Source organism: Stomoxys calcitrans, chromosome 5 (genome assembly GCF_963082655.1).
Source record: "Stomoxys calcitrans chromosome 5, idStoCalc2.1, whole genome shotgun sequence".
Classification (NCBI taxonomy): domain Eukaryota; kingdom Metazoa; phylum Arthropoda; class Insecta; order Diptera; family Muscidae; genus Stomoxys; species Stomoxys calcitrans.
Window position 1 is genome coordinate 95,748,296 of NC_081556.1, and position 20,044 is coordinate 95,768,339.

Consider the following 20,044-nt stretch of genomic DNA (forward strand, 5'->3'; position numbering starts at 1 on the left):
CAAGTTTATTGACGGCAGTCCTCTGGCCTTCACCGCCAAATCATCTGCCCTTTCATTCCCCCTACTCCGTTACGGCCCGACATCCAAACGATGCGGATTTTGCCATCCTCAGAGAAGGCGTTAATCTCCTTACACTGCAAGACTGTTCGTGACCTTACCGTCCCGGTTGTTATTGCCTTTATGGCAATTTTACTGTCGGTAAAGATGTTCACACCCGACGTTCTCGCGTTAGCACCACACCACTTCACGCATTCCGAGATTGCCCGGATCTCCGCTTGCAGGATCGTATTATGGTCAGGCAGTCTAAAACAGACTTCAGTACCTGGGTTCTCAATGTAGACCCCCAGGCCCACTCTGTCATCTAGCTTTGATCCATCCGTGTAACATGATCTTCCAGATGGCAATACTAGGGTTCCGTCAAGCCAAGACTGTGCCTCTGGCAGCAGTGTCTCGCACTCGACTTCAAGGTTCATCTCAGGTATTCGATCGGAAACCTCTTCCCTTCCTTTCAGGTTTCCCATCGTCGCCTCGATTATACCGCGATGGTATGAGCTGCTCCCATTCTCAATCCATTCTCCCATCGTGAGGCAGCCACTGCAGTCTCATAGCCGCAGTGGCTGCCTTACACTTAATCTGTATGTCAATGGGTCAGATATCTAGAATCATCTCCAGTGCCCTATTGGGCGTGGTCCTCATCGCTATCCGCCTATGCCAAGACAACATGTTCTCTGAACCTGTTGTATGGTCCTTATGTTGCACTTTTTCTCCATAGCAGTCCACCAAACTACTGAGGCGTAAGTAAGTATTGGTCTAATCACCCTTCTGTAGAGCCAGTGGACTATCTTAGGATTCAGGCCCCATTTCGAGCCTACGGCCCGTCTACATAATGCCCAACATCTGTGAGCCTTCTCAGTACGCTCCTGAATGTGACACTTCCTATTCTGTTTCCTGTCCAAGATCACACCTAAGTATTTGACTTTGTCAGATATCGAAATCGTCTTATTGAGGAAACGTGGTGCGTTAAATTGGCCACCTTCGTCTTCCTTGTGAACAGGCATATTTCAGTCTTCTCTGGGTTAACATTGAGACCTCTGGGTTTAGCCCAGTCATATGCCATATGCGAGACCCTTTCGGGCCTTCTGTATAGCTCGGTCGGATCCTTACCCCTTAGAAGTATTATAGCATCAAATCCCTCCTTAGCCAGCATCCGTAATAGGTCATTTATGGTGGTCACCCATAGGAGTGGCGATAAAATGCCCCCCTGTGGCATGTCTTGTGCCACTTTCTCCCTTATATTTATGCCATGGAGAACACAAATTATCCACCTGTTCCTTAGCATATGGTTTATCCAGCCTTTAAGGACCAGGTCCACCCGGTAATTGCTCTAAAAGCCCCCTCCATTTTCGCCAGTGTATACGTTTTGGCATCGAACGATTCTTCTATTTTATGCACAACCTCGTGCAGGGCAGTCTGCACCAACCTTCCCTTGACATAGGCATGCTGTTTGTATTTGAGCAGTTGGCTAGATGTCCTTCTCTTCTTCATGGTGTCCACAATGCGTTGCATGGTTTTGAGCAGAAAGGACGTAAGGCTTATGGGTCTGTAGGCCTTTGGTGTCGCATAACTTCCCTTGCTAGGATTGGGTATACATACCACCATTGCCTCCTGCCAGGCTTTCGGGGTATATGCAAGTCCCAGGCACGCTGTGAAAATAGTTGCCAGTAACGCCGTAAATATTTCATCGGGTCCGGATGACTTAAATGGTTTAAAGCTCCTCAAGGATTCCTTACCACAAATTCCGTAATTATAAACCGATCAAAGTCATTATTCCAAGATTCCGGTGTCTCCATGGACTAAGCGGATGGGCCATTTGTGGCCTTTTGTCGGCTTTTTCATTTTTTTTACTGCACATAAGAAAAGATTGACTAATAAGAATCAACGATTCATTCGAAGGGCATGAGCCTACTATTGCACGGCTCACTAATTAGTGAGTAGGTAGAAGCATGTAATCTTTTGGTGGCATAGCAACCTGATGAGCCCTCTGGCAAAGGGCGAAATCGCGTTTATGCAGTCCGCCTCCAATACACCTCACACCTTTCTGGCCATGAAGCTACCATAGCGCAGAAGTTTGCATGTCCGCCTATGACGCTGAACGCCTGGGTTAGAATCCTGGTGAGCATTAGGACATTTTTCAGCGGTGGTTATCTCCTTCTAATGCTGGCGACATTTGTTAGGAAAACATCTCACCGACCGCTGATGGAAATGGATCTGGCAAACCGAACAGAACCAGGGTCCGGGGTTCTTTTCAATCCCGCCACGGATCAGAAGCATGCGGAGAAGGCACTCCGGGATGTGACGAAAAAGGGACGAACACGAACATTTTTTTTAATTGTGGTCGCCCGCTGTGAGGCTTTATCCTGTCACCAGTATGATTCGATGTCATAACAATATATGTAAGTCTTTGCAACATTATGGGGCTACACTAGGGATGACATTTACTTAGATAATACCCCAATGTTGGATCAATGTGCTGTACTTATCCAGAATGAAATCTGCTGCTGCCTCCAAGTCCAATATGGTAATTTTAATGACAATTATTACGGGATTTTTGTAATGCCGTAATAATTTCATTAACTCACAACCAATTAAATGGATACAACTGGCTCAGACGTTTGATTTTAACAGTAATCTATGCGAGCGCTTTTTTCTAAGCCATATTGACTTTGCACCCTAAACTTTGTAGAACCTCTATGACAAGTTAAGAATCCGGAAGAGCTAGTATCAGAATCAAGCTACAGATCAATGCGAGTAGACATCAGCGGTTGTCTGAATAATGGAAACATTTCTAACCATAAGTCTATTGCTAATACCAATTGGTTTAATAACGTTGAGACAACAACATGAGGAAATCAAAACAACAACAATGGTGGGTAACAGTTGTGGCATGGCCAAAACAGTTTATATTTCCTATGTTTATAGGTAGAGCGAGTCCAAAGAGCAGGTTATGAGTGTGAAACTTATGACACCTTTACAGACGATGGCTATGGTTTGAGATTATTTCGTCTAAGAAACTCCACATCATTTAACGTACCAGAACCAACAACTCCACCTCGACCTGTGGTGTTTCTTATGCATGGCATAGCAAGCTCCTCCGAGAGCTGGGTCCTTGAGAGTCTATCAAATCCCTTGGCATATGAGTTGTTGAAACAAGGCTTTGATGTTTGGTTGGGTAACAATCGTGGCAGCACCTATGGCAAATCTCATCGCAATTTGTCCGCAAGTCAAAGTCAATTCTGGAGATTTTCTTTTCATGAGATTGGCACCATCGACTTGCCTCATATGGTGGACTTTATATTGGGTAAAACCCAACAATCCTCTTTACACTATGTGGGCTATTCGCAGGGCACCACAGTTGCTTTTGTTCTACTCTCCATGCGACCCGAATACAATGGGAAATTCAAAACCCTCAGCATGCTGGCCCCCGTCGCATATTTGAACCATTGCCGTTCAATTCTGCGACATCTAGCGGGCTTTCTGGGTATTTATACTCCAGTACATTCTTGGCTAGGTGATAGAGCCCTGTGGCCGCCTTGGTTTCTTCGTAGACTTTTGGGCTTAGAGGCATGTGGCCGAGCAGGTACAAACCCTAAGTTGTGCACTTTTCTGATGTTCAAATTATTCGGGGGCTATTCAGCTTATCTCGAGGAGGCAAGAAGTTTAGAATTCAGATATATAATCTATTTACATCATCTTTTATTCTTAGACGCTTTTGCCGGAGATATTTCAAAGCCATCCAGCAACTTTATCCATGCATCAATTACTGCATTTCATGCAGTTGACATATTCCCAAAAATTTCGTCAATACGATTTTGGCCCTGATGGCAACCTCCAGCGCTACAATCAATCAACACCGCCCGAGTACAATTTGTCGAATATAAGACCCACATTGCCGCTGCACTTGTTCTACAGCGATTACGATGAGATTGTATCGAAAACAGATGTGGAAATGTTGGCTGAGAAATTGGGGAATCATAGTGTTAGCCATTTTATAGATTTACCATATTTTGCCCATATCGATTTTGTATGGGGTTCAAATATTGAAGACGTCATTAATCGACCTATTGTGGAAATAATGAATAATGCGGAAAAATTATTGCAAACAAATCCTAGGTCTCAGAGAGATTTAGAGAGTGGGTAATAAGACTCACTTTAGTTAATCGTAAGTGATTTGTAGATGTTCCTCAGCTCCAGTTAACGGCTCCAAAGATTAGGGTCTCGTTAAGGTAGCAATTTTTTTTTTTTAATTTTTAAAAACAAATCATGTATGAAGAAACATATGTTGAATATTTTCTTAAATTAAGAGAAAACATTTAAATAAAATTTAAAATTTTACCAACATTTTGGGTTTCGACGAAGTTGGTCCTCTGGTGGAAGACATTTTACATACACATGAATAATCTTAACCGAAGACCAGGGATATCCAAATTTTGCCATATATCCGAGATATATCAGAAATGGATGGAGCGATTTATGCAAACTTGTTGTTAGTACCTTAAAAGTTACCTAAAAACAGAAATCAGATATAAAAATTTGGGGTCAAGCCCCAAACCCTCTAAAAAATCACAAATCAGATATAACTAGTAAAAGCGTGATAAGTTCGACTGGGTCGAATCTTATATACCTTCCACCATGGATCGCATTTTTCAAATTCTTTGCCCGCGATCTCTTTTTAAGCGAACAAAGGATATTGGATATGAATTGCAATGCTACTGCAGTTATATCAGGTTATGAGCCGATTCCGACCATACTTGGTTTGGATGTTGGAGACCATGATAAAAGTCATTGTGCAAATTTAAGCTAAATCGGAAAAGAATTACACCCTATAGGGGCTCAAGAAATAAAATCGCGAGATTGGTTTATATGGGAGCTATATCAGGTTATGGATCGTATATTTAAGATAATGGAAGAAGTCGTTGTACGAAATTTCAGCCAAATCGGATAAGAACAGCGCCCTCTAGAGGCTCAAGAAGTATCATCGGGAGATGGGTTTATATGGGAAATGTGTCGCGTTATGAACCAATTCAAACTGTACTTGGCAAAGTTATTGGAAGTCATAATAAAACACATTATGCAAAATTTCAGACAAATTGGATAAGAATTGCGCCCTCTAGAGGCTCAAGAAGTCAAGATCGAAGATCGGTTTATATGGCAGCTTTATCATAACATGGACCGATATGGCCTATTCACAATCCCAACTGAAGTCATAAGAAAAAACCTCATCATGCTAAATTTCAGACAAATAGGATAAGAATAGCGCCCTCTAGGGGCTCAAGAAGTATAATCGGGAGATGGGTTTTTATGGGAGCTGTATAAGGTTATGAACCGATTCAGACTATATTTGGCACAGTTGTTGAAAGTCATAATAAAAAAAATCATGCAAAATTTCAGACAATTCTGATCTTGACTTCTTGATCTAGAGGATCAAGGAGTCACGATCATGTCGGTTAATATTGGAGCTATATCATGTTATGAAACGATTGTGACCATACTTAGCACAGTTGTTGAAAGGCATAATAAAACTATTCATACAAAATCGGATAAGAATAGCGTCCTCTAGAGGCTAAAGAGGTATAATCGTGAGGTTGGTTTACATGGGAGATGTATTAGGTTATCAGTTGTTGGAAGTCATAATAAAAAACATCATGCAAAATTTCAGACAAATCGGATAAGAACACCGTCCTCTAGAGGCTTAAGAAATCAAGATCGGTTTATATGGCAGCTTTATCAAAACATGGACCGATATGGCCCATTTACATTCCCAAACAACCTACACTAATAGTATTTGTGCAAAATTTTAAGCGCCTAGCTTTACTCCTTCGAAAGTTAGCGGGCTTTCCACAGACAGACAGACAGACGGACGGAAGTTTATAGATCGGCTTAAAATGTCATGGCGATCAAGAATATATATATACTTTATGCGGTCTTTAACCAATATTTCGATGTGTTACAAACGACATGGCGGAGTTAGTATACCCCCATCCTATGGTGGAGGGTATAAAAATGGAGGATATGCGTTTCCCTATTTGAAAAAAAAAAACAGCCTAATGGGTATAAAAAGAAGGTAAGGGGAAACCAACGCATACGACAAAAAAGAACCAGGCGGACCAAAAAGGAGCCCTCAAAGCAGGAAGCCTCATCTAGTCAGTCACTTCTGAGGATCTTGTGAGCACTGGTGTTGTTGTCTCTGGAACACTATATCATCGCGTACATGTACCACAAGGACTCGAAACGAAAAGAGATAGGTTGAGATAACCCGGAACATGAAAATCCTGTGGATTAGAAACCTCATGAACTCGAGTGCCTCAAAGAGCTAGAATATGAGGCCTATGGAGGTGAATGGGGGATTAAAGCGTAAAAAAATGTTACCTTAAACCATGAATGTTGGCGAAATGTGTTTTAAACTTACCCACCATTAAGTCTACCAGAAAAAAAAACAAAAACATATATGAGCGTAATATGAGTGAGTGACATCTCCATGAGGACGATATGGAGATTCCAGGCAGTTAAAGAGGTGTTCACCCATAATGCGAAACCTTCTTTCCAAAATAACATGGCAGTGACTCATAAGATGCTCCACCACTTATAACTTCTCCTCGTCATAACAACACCCTACAAAAGTAAGCCTCCTCTTGTGTACAGCGCAACTTCAAAGACCTGACATTGCATGACCAGTTCGTACTAAAATCCGCAGTCTGACGTTATGCTTCCTCAGCCTTGGGATAAATGATGTACTATTCCGCGAAACACTTGGCTACAGGGCCTTGCAACCTATGGTGTCAGCCCACACCCTGATATAGCTACCATATAATCCTATCTACCGATTTGACTTCTTGAGCCCCTAGAAGCCAAAGTTATTGTCCGATCGAGGTGAAATTTTGCACGTAGCGTTCTGTTACGACTTCCAAAAATCGCGCCAAATATGGTCCGAATCGGTCTATAACCTAGTAAAACCGATTACCCGATTTAACATCCTAAGCCCCTGGAAGCCGCACTTTTTATCTGGTTGGGCTGAAATTTTGCATGATTATTCGTTTTGACTTCCAAAAATCGTATCAAGTATGGTCTAAATCGCTTTATAATCTCTATTTTTGCCTGATGTGGTTGAAATTTGTTATGTTGATATTTTTATTAGAATCCATGGTGGTGGGTTCCAAATATTCAGGCCGGCCAAACGTAGCTCGTTTTTCCCTGTTAATCAGTAATTCTGTCCTTCTTAAGGCCTTAATGCGTGGCCACGCATTTACCATGAAAGGCTATGTACTAACCTGGCAATGTCACTCAATGTTAAAAATATATAAACATGGAATTCGGAGACCAGGCCTCGCGGATCCAAAACAAGGAATGATATCAGGCCTCGAATTCGATGACTTTTCCCGCTGGGTTATTAACAAGATATGCCACCTGGAAATTGTTATAAAAGTGTATACCAACCTCGCTACGGTGATTTAGCACAGAATAAGTGCTTATTGGCTTCCGTTTTAATAATTTGTTAATTTATATATCCTACACCACTACTACGTGGAACACTTTGTTATAAGTTGATGTAACACCCAGAACAAAGAGAGATAGACGCATTGATTAGCATACGGGTCAATTAAGAATAATTTTCTGATTCGATTAAGCTATGTCCGTCTCTCTGTGAGTCTGACTGTAAGAATTGGTGAACAAATGTTTCAGCTGTTACTTTTAGCTTGCTTTAGAAAAAAAGTGTAAAAAAAGTATATTTGATTAAAGTTCATTCTAAGTTTAATTAAAAATGCATTTACTTTCTTTTAAAAAATCCGCAATTACTTTTTGGGCAACCCAATACATAAGTGAGCTCGTAGTCCTATGTGTCCCGTTATGATATCAATAGCTATACTGACCTCTTTCTTGCTTCCTTTCGGTAATAGCTTCGTCTTCTCACGATCTGGATCCCCCCATAGGATTTTCGCCGTCCTACCGACCGTTTCGCTGTTCCACAATGTTGCATGCGCATTCGTCGCCCACTCCCTTAACTCGGACTGCCTCGACCCGAAAGGCTTCGATAAGATTCGTGTTCTTTGAGTGGTATAATGGAGGTGGGGTGGCGCCATAGACACTTTTCCTGAATATTGATATCACATTCGTGCTTTACTCCCAAAGACCTTTCATTTGAGCCCCATATTGCTTTGGTCGTAAATTTGTCCTCTTTGGGGGGTATTTTTGGGAAAGGGCGGCCCCTCAAACACTTGGTCCCACATTTAGATATCGCAGTCGTATACTACACTCAAATACCTTTTATTTGATCCCCATATTGCCATGGTCAGTAAATAAGTCCTGTTTGGGGCGTGTTTTGGAGAAGAGGTGGACTCCAGAATTTTGGTTCCACATTTGGAAGTCAGATTGGTATTCTACTCGGAAATGCATTTCATTTGAGTTCCATATTGCCATGGTCGGTAAATATGTCCGATTTAGGGGTGTTTTGGGGGTTGGGGTGGTCCCCCAGAAACTTGGATTCACATTTGGGTTTCAGATTGGCATTCTACTCGCAAATGCATTTCATTTGAGTTCCGTATTGCCATGGTCGGTAAATAAGTCCTGGTTGGGGGTGTTTTGGAAAGGGGTGGACTCCAGAATTTTGGTTCCACATTTGGATGTCAGATTGGTATTCTACTCACAAATACCTTTCGTGTGAATTCCATATTGCCATGGTCGGCAAATATGTCCGATTTAGGGGTGTTTTGGGGGTTGGAGTGGTCTCCCAAATACTTGGTTCCACGTTTGGGTGTCAGATTAGTATTCTACTTGCAATTACCTTTCATTTGAGTTCCATATTGCCATGGTCGGAAAATATGTCCGATTTAGGGGTGTTTTGGGGGTTGGGGTGGTCCCCCAAATACATGGTCCGAAAATTGGATATCAGATATGATTTCTAATTTCAAATACCTTTCATTTGAGTCCCATATTGTGAATGGTCTATATATATATATATATATATATATTTGGTAGGCTTTGGTGGTGGGGGGTCCCCCCCCCCTAGGTATCCCATCGGGAATTTGGATAGCAAATTTTTGTTTTTAGATTACTATAAGAGATCACACAAAAATCGCACCACTCATCTCCGAGATCTAGTGTTTTTGAAAAAAAGGGTAAGGGGGAGGGTCCGCCCCCCCTTCAGATTTCAAATTTCAAGAAAATCGGTTCAGTTGATTTTGAGTCTATACGAAACAGACAAACAAACAAACCCACAAACAAACAAAAATGTTTTTTATATATAGAAGAAAAAGAAGAAGATTTGAACACCTCTTACAAAGTCTACCAAAATCTGTTCAGAATAAGATAAAGCGTCCATGTAGTGGAGGCCACCATAGCGTAGAGGTTAGCATGTCCGTCTATGACGCTGAACGCGTGGGTTCCAAGGAGAGGTAGAGGCAACCGTAGCGCAGAGGTTAGCATGTACGCCTATGATGTTGAACGCCTGGGTTTGAATCCTGGCGAGACATTCAGAAAAAATGTTCAGTGGTAGTTTTCCCCTCCTAATGCTGGCAACATTTGTGAGGTACTATGCCATGTAAAATTTCTCTCCAAAGAGGTGTCGCACTGCTGTACGCCGTTCGGGCTCGGCTATAAAAGGGAGGACGCTTATCATTGAGCTTAAAAATTGAATCGGACAGCACTCATTGATATGTGAGAAATTTGCCCCTGTTCCTTAGTGGAATGTTCATGGGAAAATTTTGCATTTTGTCCATGTAGTGGCATTGCCCCATTTCAACTTTAAGAGTTAAAGGGGGTTATTATGTAGTCGACTTTTGCCTTTCCTTCTATACTCATTTGCCTACAAATATCACTTTCCTTTTCAACACAATTGCCATTGCCCTGGCGTCCATAAGTCAAACGGTGGGAAACAAGAAATTGAGAGATTTCTTTCAACTCTCCCATATTCTGAAGTATTTTATTGTAAGGTTTGCCTTATTTACTTATCAGTATAATGGTGGACTTTAGGCTCTAAGTTGTCTACTAACTTTAACGGCTGGGGTAACAAACTTCAACAATCACAATTTAAAAATCATTTCCAATAATCGTTTCGAGCTGAATGCAAGCCTTTTCAATAATGAAAGCAATTTTTGCATTTAGTCTTTTAATAATTTCCATAGTGTTGTTAACGTTACCACAGCAGCATGAGGAGGAGAAAGAGAAAATAACCACGGTAAGTAAAAAGAAGTTGGCCCATGAGAAAAACATACAACAAATTTCTACAATTCAATTCAATTACAGCTGGAACGAGTTCAAAAGGCTGGCTACTCCTGTGAAGTCCATGATACCATAACCAAAGATGGCTATGTCATTAGGGTGTTTCGAGTAAAAAATGCAACTTCATCCACCACAAATGATGAGGATACCTCCAAAACTGTCCCGCCTCCTGCTGTACTCCTTAACCATGGCCTTACAAGTACCTCAGACTCTTGGGCCATTGAGGGCCTCTCAAATTCATTGGCCTTTGAGTTGGTCGATAAGGGCTACGATGTTTGGCTGGGCAATACTCGAGGCAACCGATATGGCATAAACCATTTGAATATGTCCTCAAATGATGCAGAGTTTTGGAATTACTCGGTGGATGAAATTGCCACAATAGATTTGCCTCGAATCATTGATTTTATTTTGGCTCACACAAAACACTCATCGCTACATTATGTGGGCTATTCCCAGGGAGGTACATTGGGCTTTATTTTACTCTCCATGCTGCCAGAATATAATCAAAAATTTACATCCATTACCATGCTGGCGCCCATTGTATTTACAAAAGATTCGAGTGCTCCACTTTGGTATCTATCGAGTCTACTGGGTTTCCATACACCCCTGCATTCTGCCATTGGAACCATAGCACTTTTTCGACCAGCGATTGTACGCCAACTGCTGGGCTTTGACTTGTGCCGAAAAGGTCATGTTAGTAAGAAATATTGTTCTTTCGTTATATTTCGAGCACTTGGAGGATATTCTGCTTATTTTGATGAGGTAAGTTAAAGAGATAAGAAAATTAAAAAAAATTGCAAAATGGATGGGCAATTTTGAATTGACCCACATGAGTGCGGATAAGCATGAGTGTTTGTACCGGACTTCAGAGTTGTATGGCTTGTGAACGAACTAAGTTAGGTTATGTTGAAAAGAGGATGCGGATATTAATCCTTCCCATGCCACTACGGACATACACATGTGTTAATAATCGTCAGAAATGTGATAGACAGGCCGTTGTTAAAAGTCATAACATAACACACCGTGAAAAAATGTCAGCTTAAGATGCCAAATCGGATAACAACTGCAGCTTAAGGTGCCAAATCTGTAGACTGATTTACATGGGTGCCAAATCTGTAGACTGGTTTGTTGGAAGTCATAACAAAACACTTCCTTTCAGTCAAATAGGATAATAATTGCAGCTCCCAGGGGCTCAGGGTGTCAAATCGCCAGATCGGTTTATATGGGAGACCAGCCGAACCGGGCCCGCTCCGCTGCGCCTTCTTTAACTCTCTAATATCTTTTTAGGGTGGGGACACTTCGCGCTGAATGCTGATATCGAATTTGTGTCATTGTAGCCCCTGACGCTGAACGCGTTCGAATCCTGGCGAGAATATCGGACAAGGCGGTGGTTATCCCCTCGCAATGTTGGCAACATTTGCGAACTACAATGCCATGCATGGTAATTTAAAAAATGTTCCCCAAAAAGGAGTTGGCTATTAAAAAAAAGTTTAAACTTCAATCGGAAAGCACTCATTGATGTGTGAGAAGTTTTCCCCTTCTCGGTTCCTGGTGTTTTTGAAAATTATGTTTCCATATAGCTGTCAATAAACCGATCTTGGGTTTTGACTTCTTGAGCCTCTAGAGGGCGCAATACTCATCCGATTTGCATGAAATTTTGCACGTGGTGTTTCGATATCACTTCCAACAAATGTGCTAAGTATGATTCAAATCGGTACATAACCTGATATAGCTGCCATATAAACCGATCTTGGGTCTTGACTTTTTGAGCCTCTAGAGGGCGCAATACTCATCCGATTTGACTGAAATTTTGCACGTGGTGTTTTGGTATCACTTTCAACAACTGCGCTAAGTATGGTTCAAATTGGTTTATAATCTGGTATAGCTGTCATATAAACCGATCTTGGATCTTGACTTTTTGAGCCTCTAGAGGGCGCAATTCTCATCCAATTTGGAAGAAATTTTGTACAACGGCTACTCTCATGACCTTCAATATAAGTGTCTAATATGGTCTGAATCGAACAATAGCTTGATACAGCTCCCATATAAACCGATCTCCCGATTTTGCTTCTTGAGCCCCTACAAGGCGCAATTCTTATGCGAATGAACTGAAATATTGCACAATGACTTCTACGATGTTTAGCATTTATTTATGGTCCGAATCGGACTATAACTTGTTTTGCCCGTTGGGATGAGGACTATTTATTTAATAATGTTTTATTCTTGCAGCCTCCCTTGCAAATAATTTTGTCAAAAACATCCCGTGTTCTGTGTTGTTGCAACTTGCTTCTAAAGTGTAAACAAATTCCGATGTCAATAAGTCCTGGTATTTTTGTTGTTTGCTCACCAACCGTTGAGAAGGAAACAGACTTAAATGCAATTGTTTGTCAATAAGAACAATGGACTAAGTCAACTTTCGATCAATTCACAATTTAATTTATTATTTCCCTAAAACTATGTTGATAAACTTTAAAATTCCATGCAATTCATTGATCTTAACCTAAGGTGTGGGCGAAAAAGAAGATTGCTGACTTTCGTCGTCACAATGTAAACACTGAAAACGTAACACATGAGTACTGAAGAAACTTAGGGTTCTAACAAGTTTGGATCTGATTCCAGAGCAGAATAGTGTAGTTCGCAAATGAACTAGTTCAGTCACTAAAATGAACGAACTGAACTAGTCCCCTCAGTCGAAGTTCACCTGCTCTTTCCGCTCAGCAAAGAGAAACCCTACAGTGTTTTTTACTCCCCCCAGCAAGTGTTACCATATCAACTGTGACAATAATGCAATTGTGACACTGTAGACATTCCAATGATTTGTAATCAACCTAAATATTTTTGAATTTTTTTCTGTACTACAACAATGGCATTAAACAAAAATTCAATTTCTTATTTCCAGGCCATTTTGCAAGATGTCTACAGCTCCCATCCATCAACGTGTTCAATGCATCAGGTTATGCATTTTATGCAAATGCATTACACCAACAAATTTTGTCAATACAACTTTGGACCAGAAGGCAACCAATTGCGCTATAATCGAACAACACCACCTGAATACAACTTAACAAATATCAAACCAAAATTTCCCATTCATATTTTCTACAGTGATTATGATGAGCATTTATCGAAAACAGACGCCGAAGGATTGATTGGAATAATGGGAAATCGCAGTGTTGGTCATTTTATTGATGTGGAACATTTTTCCCACATCGATTTTATATGGGGTTCCAAAACAAGGGAGTATATTAACCAGCCTGTAGCGGAGATAATGATGAATGCAGAAGCTTTTAAACAAAATAATGTTTAGGATTCTGAGGACTGATGTGAGAAAGTTATATAAAAGTGTTTCAATAGCAGAATAATAAATAAATAATTTTCATGGTAATCGGTATTTTTTACAATGTTTGTAACCCACATTGTCTGTAAGCCCATTGCCTCAATCATGTCGTTATAGTTTAAGAGCTATAAAATCATGAGGATTTTGAGGCACATGTTAGCTTGCTACCTTTGAAGGGTGTAGAAGTCAGATAACCTCGAGGACATCTAGGGGAGGTCAGTAGGAACCAGAGATGAGGGAGGGACCAAGATTGGCCTACGCTTTATTTAAGTTTAAAAGACACTTAAAACCATTACCACATTCACATCACTCCCTTATAGTGACTACCTTGATTAAATTCCTCAATAATGTGGTGAAGGATTTACCACAATTCTGTAGACCAAAACTGTTATAACAAAAATAAATTGTTCAGAAAAGCGCACTTAACTTATTAATGTACTTAAAAACATTTTATTTAGCATATTCAAAGTGGTCCTTCAACGCATGGTAATTAAGTATGGAACACCTTGCTTTCGGCATTCACTTCAATGTCTAATAGTGATTGCGGCAATTCCGTAAACGATGGGTTGTTTTTATACAACATCTTCCCGGTGTGCACTCGATGTTATCATCCAATCTTCTTGAGATATACTTAAGTAATGGGAACTTGACGCCACATCTTCCAAGAAAATCATCATTCTCCAAGGACCAAACCATTACACCTCCCAGGTTCTTTTCGGCAAGATAATCCATTTTTGCCTCCAGACTCATGGGACTTTCATAACTCCACCAATAGTTGCGATATTGCATAATAGTTGATTTATGCATGGAATCGGTCTCCACAGAACCATTTTTCAATTGTTGCAGCCTCTGTTGAATTCGACATAACTCAATGTAAGCCATGTGACCAGTTTCCCAAGTGTAAAAACCTCTTAGGCCAGGACCAATTGATTTGACACGTGTTTCCAGAGCTAGACTTTGTTCTATCTGAACATTGGTGCCAACAAAAGCTATACCCAAATTAACTTTTGATGGAGGAGCTCCTGTTCAGAGAAGAGTTTGGATGAAAGGAACATTGGAGATTATTTAAAACCTATTACGGACAACAAGGAATATTTTAGCAGTTATAATGTGAAATATGGATGAAGATTCTTTAAAACGAAAAGTGGTGAAAACATACGTAACACATAGGCTGAAAATTACAGAAAATGATACATAGATGGAGCAAGTATTTATCCATTTATCCCTTACTGACTTTGACTTTCATAATAAAAATCGGTTCAAAAGAGTGTGAGTTGAGTTCAATAGGATAGCTTTTTTTAAATTAATATAATTTTTTCAACACAACCAATAACGTTAGTATTTTGACTTCAAATTTGGTTGCAGAGACACTGATGTTGAAGAAGGCAATAACCACCTAAATGATCTATATTCATCTTTTTAATTTAAACAAGTAAAAGCGTGCTAAGTTCGACCGGGCCCAATCTTATATACCCTCCACCATTGATCGCATTTGTCGAGTTCTTTCCTGGTATCCTTTTTTAGACAAACAAAGGATAAACGAAAAGAATTGCAATGCTAATTGAATTGAGTGTTGGAGACCACAGTAGAAGTTTATGTGTAAACTTTCAGCGAAATCGAAAAAGAATTGGACCTTTTAGAGGCTCAAAAAGTAAAATAGGGAGATCGGTTTATAGGGGAGCTGTATCAGGCTGAAGACCGATTCAGATCATATTTGACACATATAAAGGGTGATTTTTTTGAGGTTAGGATTTTCATGCATTAGTATTTGACAGATCACGTGGGATTTCAGACATGGTGTCAAAGAGAAAGATGCTCAGTTTGCTTTGACATTTCATCATGAATAGACTTACTAACGAGCAACGCTTGCAAATCATTGAATTTTATTACCAAAATCAGTGTTCGGTTCGAAATGTGTTCAAATTTTGACAAATTTTGTTCAGCGATGAGGCTCATTTCTGGTTGAATGGCTACGTAAATAAGCAAAATTGCCGCATTTGGAGTGAAGAGCAACCAGAAGCCGTTCAAGAACTGCCCATGCATCCCGAAAAATGCACTGTTTGGTGTGGTTTGTACGCTGGTGGAATCATTGGACCGTATTTTTTCAAAGATGCTGTTGGACGCAACGTTACAGTGAATGAACACATTTCGAACCGAACACTGATTTTGGTAATAAAATTCAATGATTTGCAAGCGTTGCTCGTTAGTAAGTCTATTCATGATGAAATGTCAAAGCATACTGAGCATCTTTCTCTTTGACACCATGTCTGAAATCCCACGTGATCTGTCATATACTAATGCATGAAAATCCTAACCTCAAAAAAATCACCCTTTATAAGAGGTCATGGAGAAGACGTTGTACAAAATTTCAGCCAAATCGAATAATAATTACGCCCTCTTGAAGCTCAAAAAAACAAGATCCCAGATCGGTTTATATGGCAGCTATATCAGGTTATGGACCGATTTGAGCCATATTTGGCACAGTTCATGGAAGTCAATACAAAACACATCTTGCAAAATTTTTTTCCGAGGGGTTGGTTCAGAATCCTTGTCACTCCTGATGTCCTCGCTTTAAGAGGTCAAGTTTGGCTTAAACCACATGAGAATGGTCCTGCCCGCAGATGATGACAACGGCATCCAGGGAACTTGGAGCATGGGCTGCCTCAAGCTAGTGTAGATTAACCTGTACCACCCCGAGGCAGCCACGGATGAGCTGCTGAGAGCTATGGGAAGAGAAGGCACTGATGTGGCCCTCGTTCAGGAACCGTTGTTACAAGATTCGAGGACTCGTTTTTGGAAAGACACTGAAACGACTGATTGACCTGAAGGTGAGAGAGGGACTGACACCGGAAAACTTCAGTGGGGCACAACACGCATACCTCAAAGGCAGGTCGATGGAGACGACCCTTCACGAGGTGGTAGAGGATGTAGAGACGTCTCTCCGACAGAAGGAGTACACTTTAGCGGCCTTCTTGAATATTGAGGGGGCCTTCAATAATGTGGAGATGGAATCGATAGTCGCCACCCTGGACCGCACGGGGGTTTACCCCATAATTTCCAAGTGGACCAATAATATACTTTATGGCAGGATTATTAATGCAAACCTGGGAGATAGTATGATCAGAAGGCGAGTGAGCAGAGGAACGCACGAAGCAGGGGTGTTCTCGCTGTAATCACTTACGCGGACAACGTCGCTGCTGGTCCGAGGCAGGTTTCTGTCGACGATCAGCGAGATCAAGGAAGGGTCACTGAGGAGGTTGTCGCGATGGGCTACCAGAAATGGACTAAGGACCAACCCAGCGAAGACGGAAGTGGTGCTTTTTACGCGTAGAGCGGGAGGACGGGAGTCTGAACTCCGGTTTACGGGTCACCCTACGGCTGTCGAAGAAGACGAAGTATCTTGGCATAGTCCTCAATTCAAAACTGTCCTATATTCGGAATTGCGCAACCAAGGTCACGCTTAAGCTGAGAAAGCTCGGCGTTGGATTCCAGAAAATGAGAGCGCGAACGATTGCGCCAGGTCGCCGGGCGGACCAGCCACCGGTCCTGCATACGTGCCATTTGTCAAGCTAATGAGCGCAGTGGAGGGGATGGCCAGAGCGGCGTCGGTGATGAGATGGGACTCGGTGGATGGTTGCCGGACTGCAAAGGCGTTCTGGCTTGCCATCGACCGGAGAAGGACGAGGGAGTAGCTGGCGTCCGATAAGAGGTCTGTTAAGGTACAGGGGTCACTCTGCCATATGCCGCATAGCGCCGCGCACGTGAATACCGCACAATGACTTCTTCTAGAAGTTATCACGATGAGAATGAAGAGGCGACTATCGGGTTTGCAGGGACGTAGGCTCTCCTTTCTGGGGATCCCTTTCTTCTGCGATCTGGCTGAACTCGCGAATTTACCTCTGGTAGTTCCCCTGAGATTTGTTGGCGAAACACGATGGTTCCGACGGGGGGTGCCAAAACCTCCGGCGTAGATACATCCATGCTTGCATGGGGATGGACCCCCAGTAACAGTTCTTCATTCCTCCTGTTTTCCTATTATTCGTGTTTAACCATTACTCCGTTCTTTCTAGGGTACCACAATGGGCCAAACTGGCCGCCGAGTGTACTCACCTTTGGTGGGCAACCCTTGTAACCTAACCTTACCTACATTCAGTAAGTGATTATGGATATACAAATTGCATTATTTGCACATACCATTATCTAACCAATAATCGATGGAAGCTTTCACATTATTATCATCTCGTCCATAAAGCGGAGCATCATATGTTATCCAATCCTTATCAATTCTTCGGCTGGCAGATTTTCGAACTATATTTTAGGTATAAATGCAAAAGAATTCTTTAAATGGTAATTGAAATCAGCATTTCGTTGTATAATCATACCATGATCGTCACCTATGGTGTAGGTCCAACCTTCACCTGTATAATTGTAGGCCATGACATTTATAAAGTCTGCACTTTGACCAATATATTGTACATCATACATATGATGGGCGTAGCTGATACGGCCATACACAGTGACACCTACCTCAAGATGTTGTCCCTCAAATCTAAAAATAAAAAAACGATAAAGTATGCTAAATTCGACCGGGCCGAATCTTATATATCCTCCACCATGGATAGCATTTGTCAAATTCTTTGCCAGGTTGCTCTTTATAGGCAAACGTAAGATAACGGATAAGAATTGCTATGCTATTGGGGCTATATAAGGTAATGAACCGATTCGGGCCATACACTTGGTTTGCATGTTGGACATCATAGTATATGCCATTGGGCAAAATTTCAACCCTATCAATTAAGAAGTGCAATCGGAAGATCGGTTTATATGGAAGCTATATCAGGTTATGTCATAGGTCACAAAATTTCCGTTACACAAAATTTCAGCCAAATCAGACAAGAAATGGGACCTCTAGGGGCTCCAGAAGTAAAATCGAGAAATCGGTTCATATGAGAACTATATCAGGGTTTGGACCGATTTTGACCATACTTGAAACGTATGTTAGAGGTCATAGAAAACCTTATTGTGTAAAATTTCAGCCAAATCGGTTAATCGCCTTCTAGAGGCTCAAGAAGTAAAATTGGAAGATCGGTTTTATGGCTATGGACCGATTCAGACTATATTTGGCACGTATGTCGAAGATCATAGAAGAAGCCACTGCGCCAAATTTCAGACAAATCAAACAAGAACTAGACCCTCTTGGGGCAAAAGAATTGCATTCTTGAGATCGGTTTATATGGGAGCTTTATCACGTTTTAACCTGATTCTACCCATACTAGGCATGTATGTTAGAGGTCATAGAGAAAGTAACTGTGCAATATTTCAGCCAAATCGGTTAAGAATTACGCTCTCTAGAGGCTCAAGAAGATTAATCAAGTAATCGGTTTATACGGGAGCTTTATCAGAACATGAACCGATATCCCAACTGATCTTCACTAATACGAAATATTTGTGCGAAATTTCCAGCGGACAGACAGACGATCAGACGAACGGACATAGCTAGATGGACTTTAAATGTCGTGGAGATCAAGAAAATATATATTTCATGGGGTCTTAGACCAATATTTCGATGTGTTGCCAAATGGAATGACCTAACAGCCATGCTATGGTGAAGGGTATAGTGACGGATGAGTGTAAAAAAACCCAGAAGTTTGGAATTTTATAATCCTAAGCGTGAATGTAGAGGTCAATGGAGAGGCCTTGATAGTGGTTTGGGCCACTATCAAGGTAATTTTACTTGGAGGTCAATTTGGTCCACCGTCAAAAACCAGCTAGAAATGTAGGCCATAGACTAAATTAGTGTAAGTCCATAGACCAGACCTAGAGTTAGAAGAAAGAAGGACAAGAAGAGGGTAGGAAACAAATGACATACTCCCTATACTCCTACATGTTTATATGTGCATGCCACGAAGGAGCAATGGCACACCCTTGTCTAGGTTCAGGTTGAATGGGCAGCCCACCATAAAGATGAGTTCACTCGGAGTGCAGATTGGACTAATGTGAGAAGACTAGTGTAGATGAGAAAAGAAAAAAAGTTGTGAGCCACCCTGAAAACCACAGCACCAGACCACACCTAGTTCGCGCCGTCATCTTCTGATTATCATCCTAGAAAACCAGTGTAGATGATTAAAGTAAAAAAAAAGTTGTGAGCCACCCTGCAACCCACAGCACCAGTCCACGCCTTATTCGCGCCGTCATCTTCCGGTTATCATCCTACCAAGTAGTTTGCCTAGGGGAGGGCTCACTGATTCGGCAACACGATCAGCAGGGCCTGAAGGCCTTTTCCATGATTCGAAGAAGCTATATGCGTTTCCCTATTTGAAAAAAAAAAACAGCCTAATGGGTATAAAAAGAAGGTAAGGGGAAACCAACGCATACGACAAAAAAGAACCAGGCGGACCAAAAAGGAGCCCTCAAAGCAGGAAGCCTCATCTAGTC

The 20,044-nt window shown here is 41.4% G+C and overlaps 3 protein-coding genes across 3 annotated transcripts; 2 read left to right on the forward strand and 1 right to left on the reverse strand.

Annotated features, from left to right (window-relative positions):
* Window positions 1-2,819: 2,819 nt before the first annotated feature.
* On the forward strand, window positions 2,820-4,198 carry LOC106089301 (lipase 3). Its single transcript, XM_013255124.2, has 3 exons — window positions 2,820-2,926; window positions 2,980-3,708; window positions 3,764-4,198. The coding sequence occupies exons 1-3, from the start codon at window positions 2,834-2,836 to the stop codon at window positions 4,196-4,198; spliced, it is 1,257 nt and encodes a 418-aa protein (XP_013110578.2). The 5' UTR covers window positions 2,820-2,833.
* Window positions 4,199-9,910: 5,712 nt separating this feature from the next.
* Window positions 9,911-13,594, forward strand: LOC106089312 (lipase 3). The gene is made up of 3 exons (XM_059369990.1): window positions 9,911-10,228; window positions 10,297-11,034; window positions 13,172-13,594. Exons 1-3 carry the CDS (start codon window positions 10,115-10,117, stop codon window positions 13,577-13,579), a joined length of 1,260 nt encoding a protein of 419 aa, XP_059225973.1. The 5' UTR covers window positions 9,911-10,114; the 3' UTR covers window positions 13,580-13,594.
* Window positions 13,595-14,140: 546 nt separating this feature from the next.
* On the reverse strand, window positions 14,141-19,804 carry LOC131997960 (probable chitinase 10). The gene is made up of 5 exons (XM_059369874.1): window positions 19,769-19,804; window positions 19,653-19,711; window positions 17,992-18,158; window positions 17,804-17,917; window positions 14,141-14,631 (listed from the first exon to the last, which is right to left on the reverse strand). The coding sequence occupies exons 1-5, from the start codon at window positions 19,802-19,804 to the stop codon at window positions 14,141-14,143; spliced, it is 867 nt and encodes a 288-aa protein (XP_059225857.1).
* Window positions 19,805-20,044: the final 240 nt, after the last annotated feature.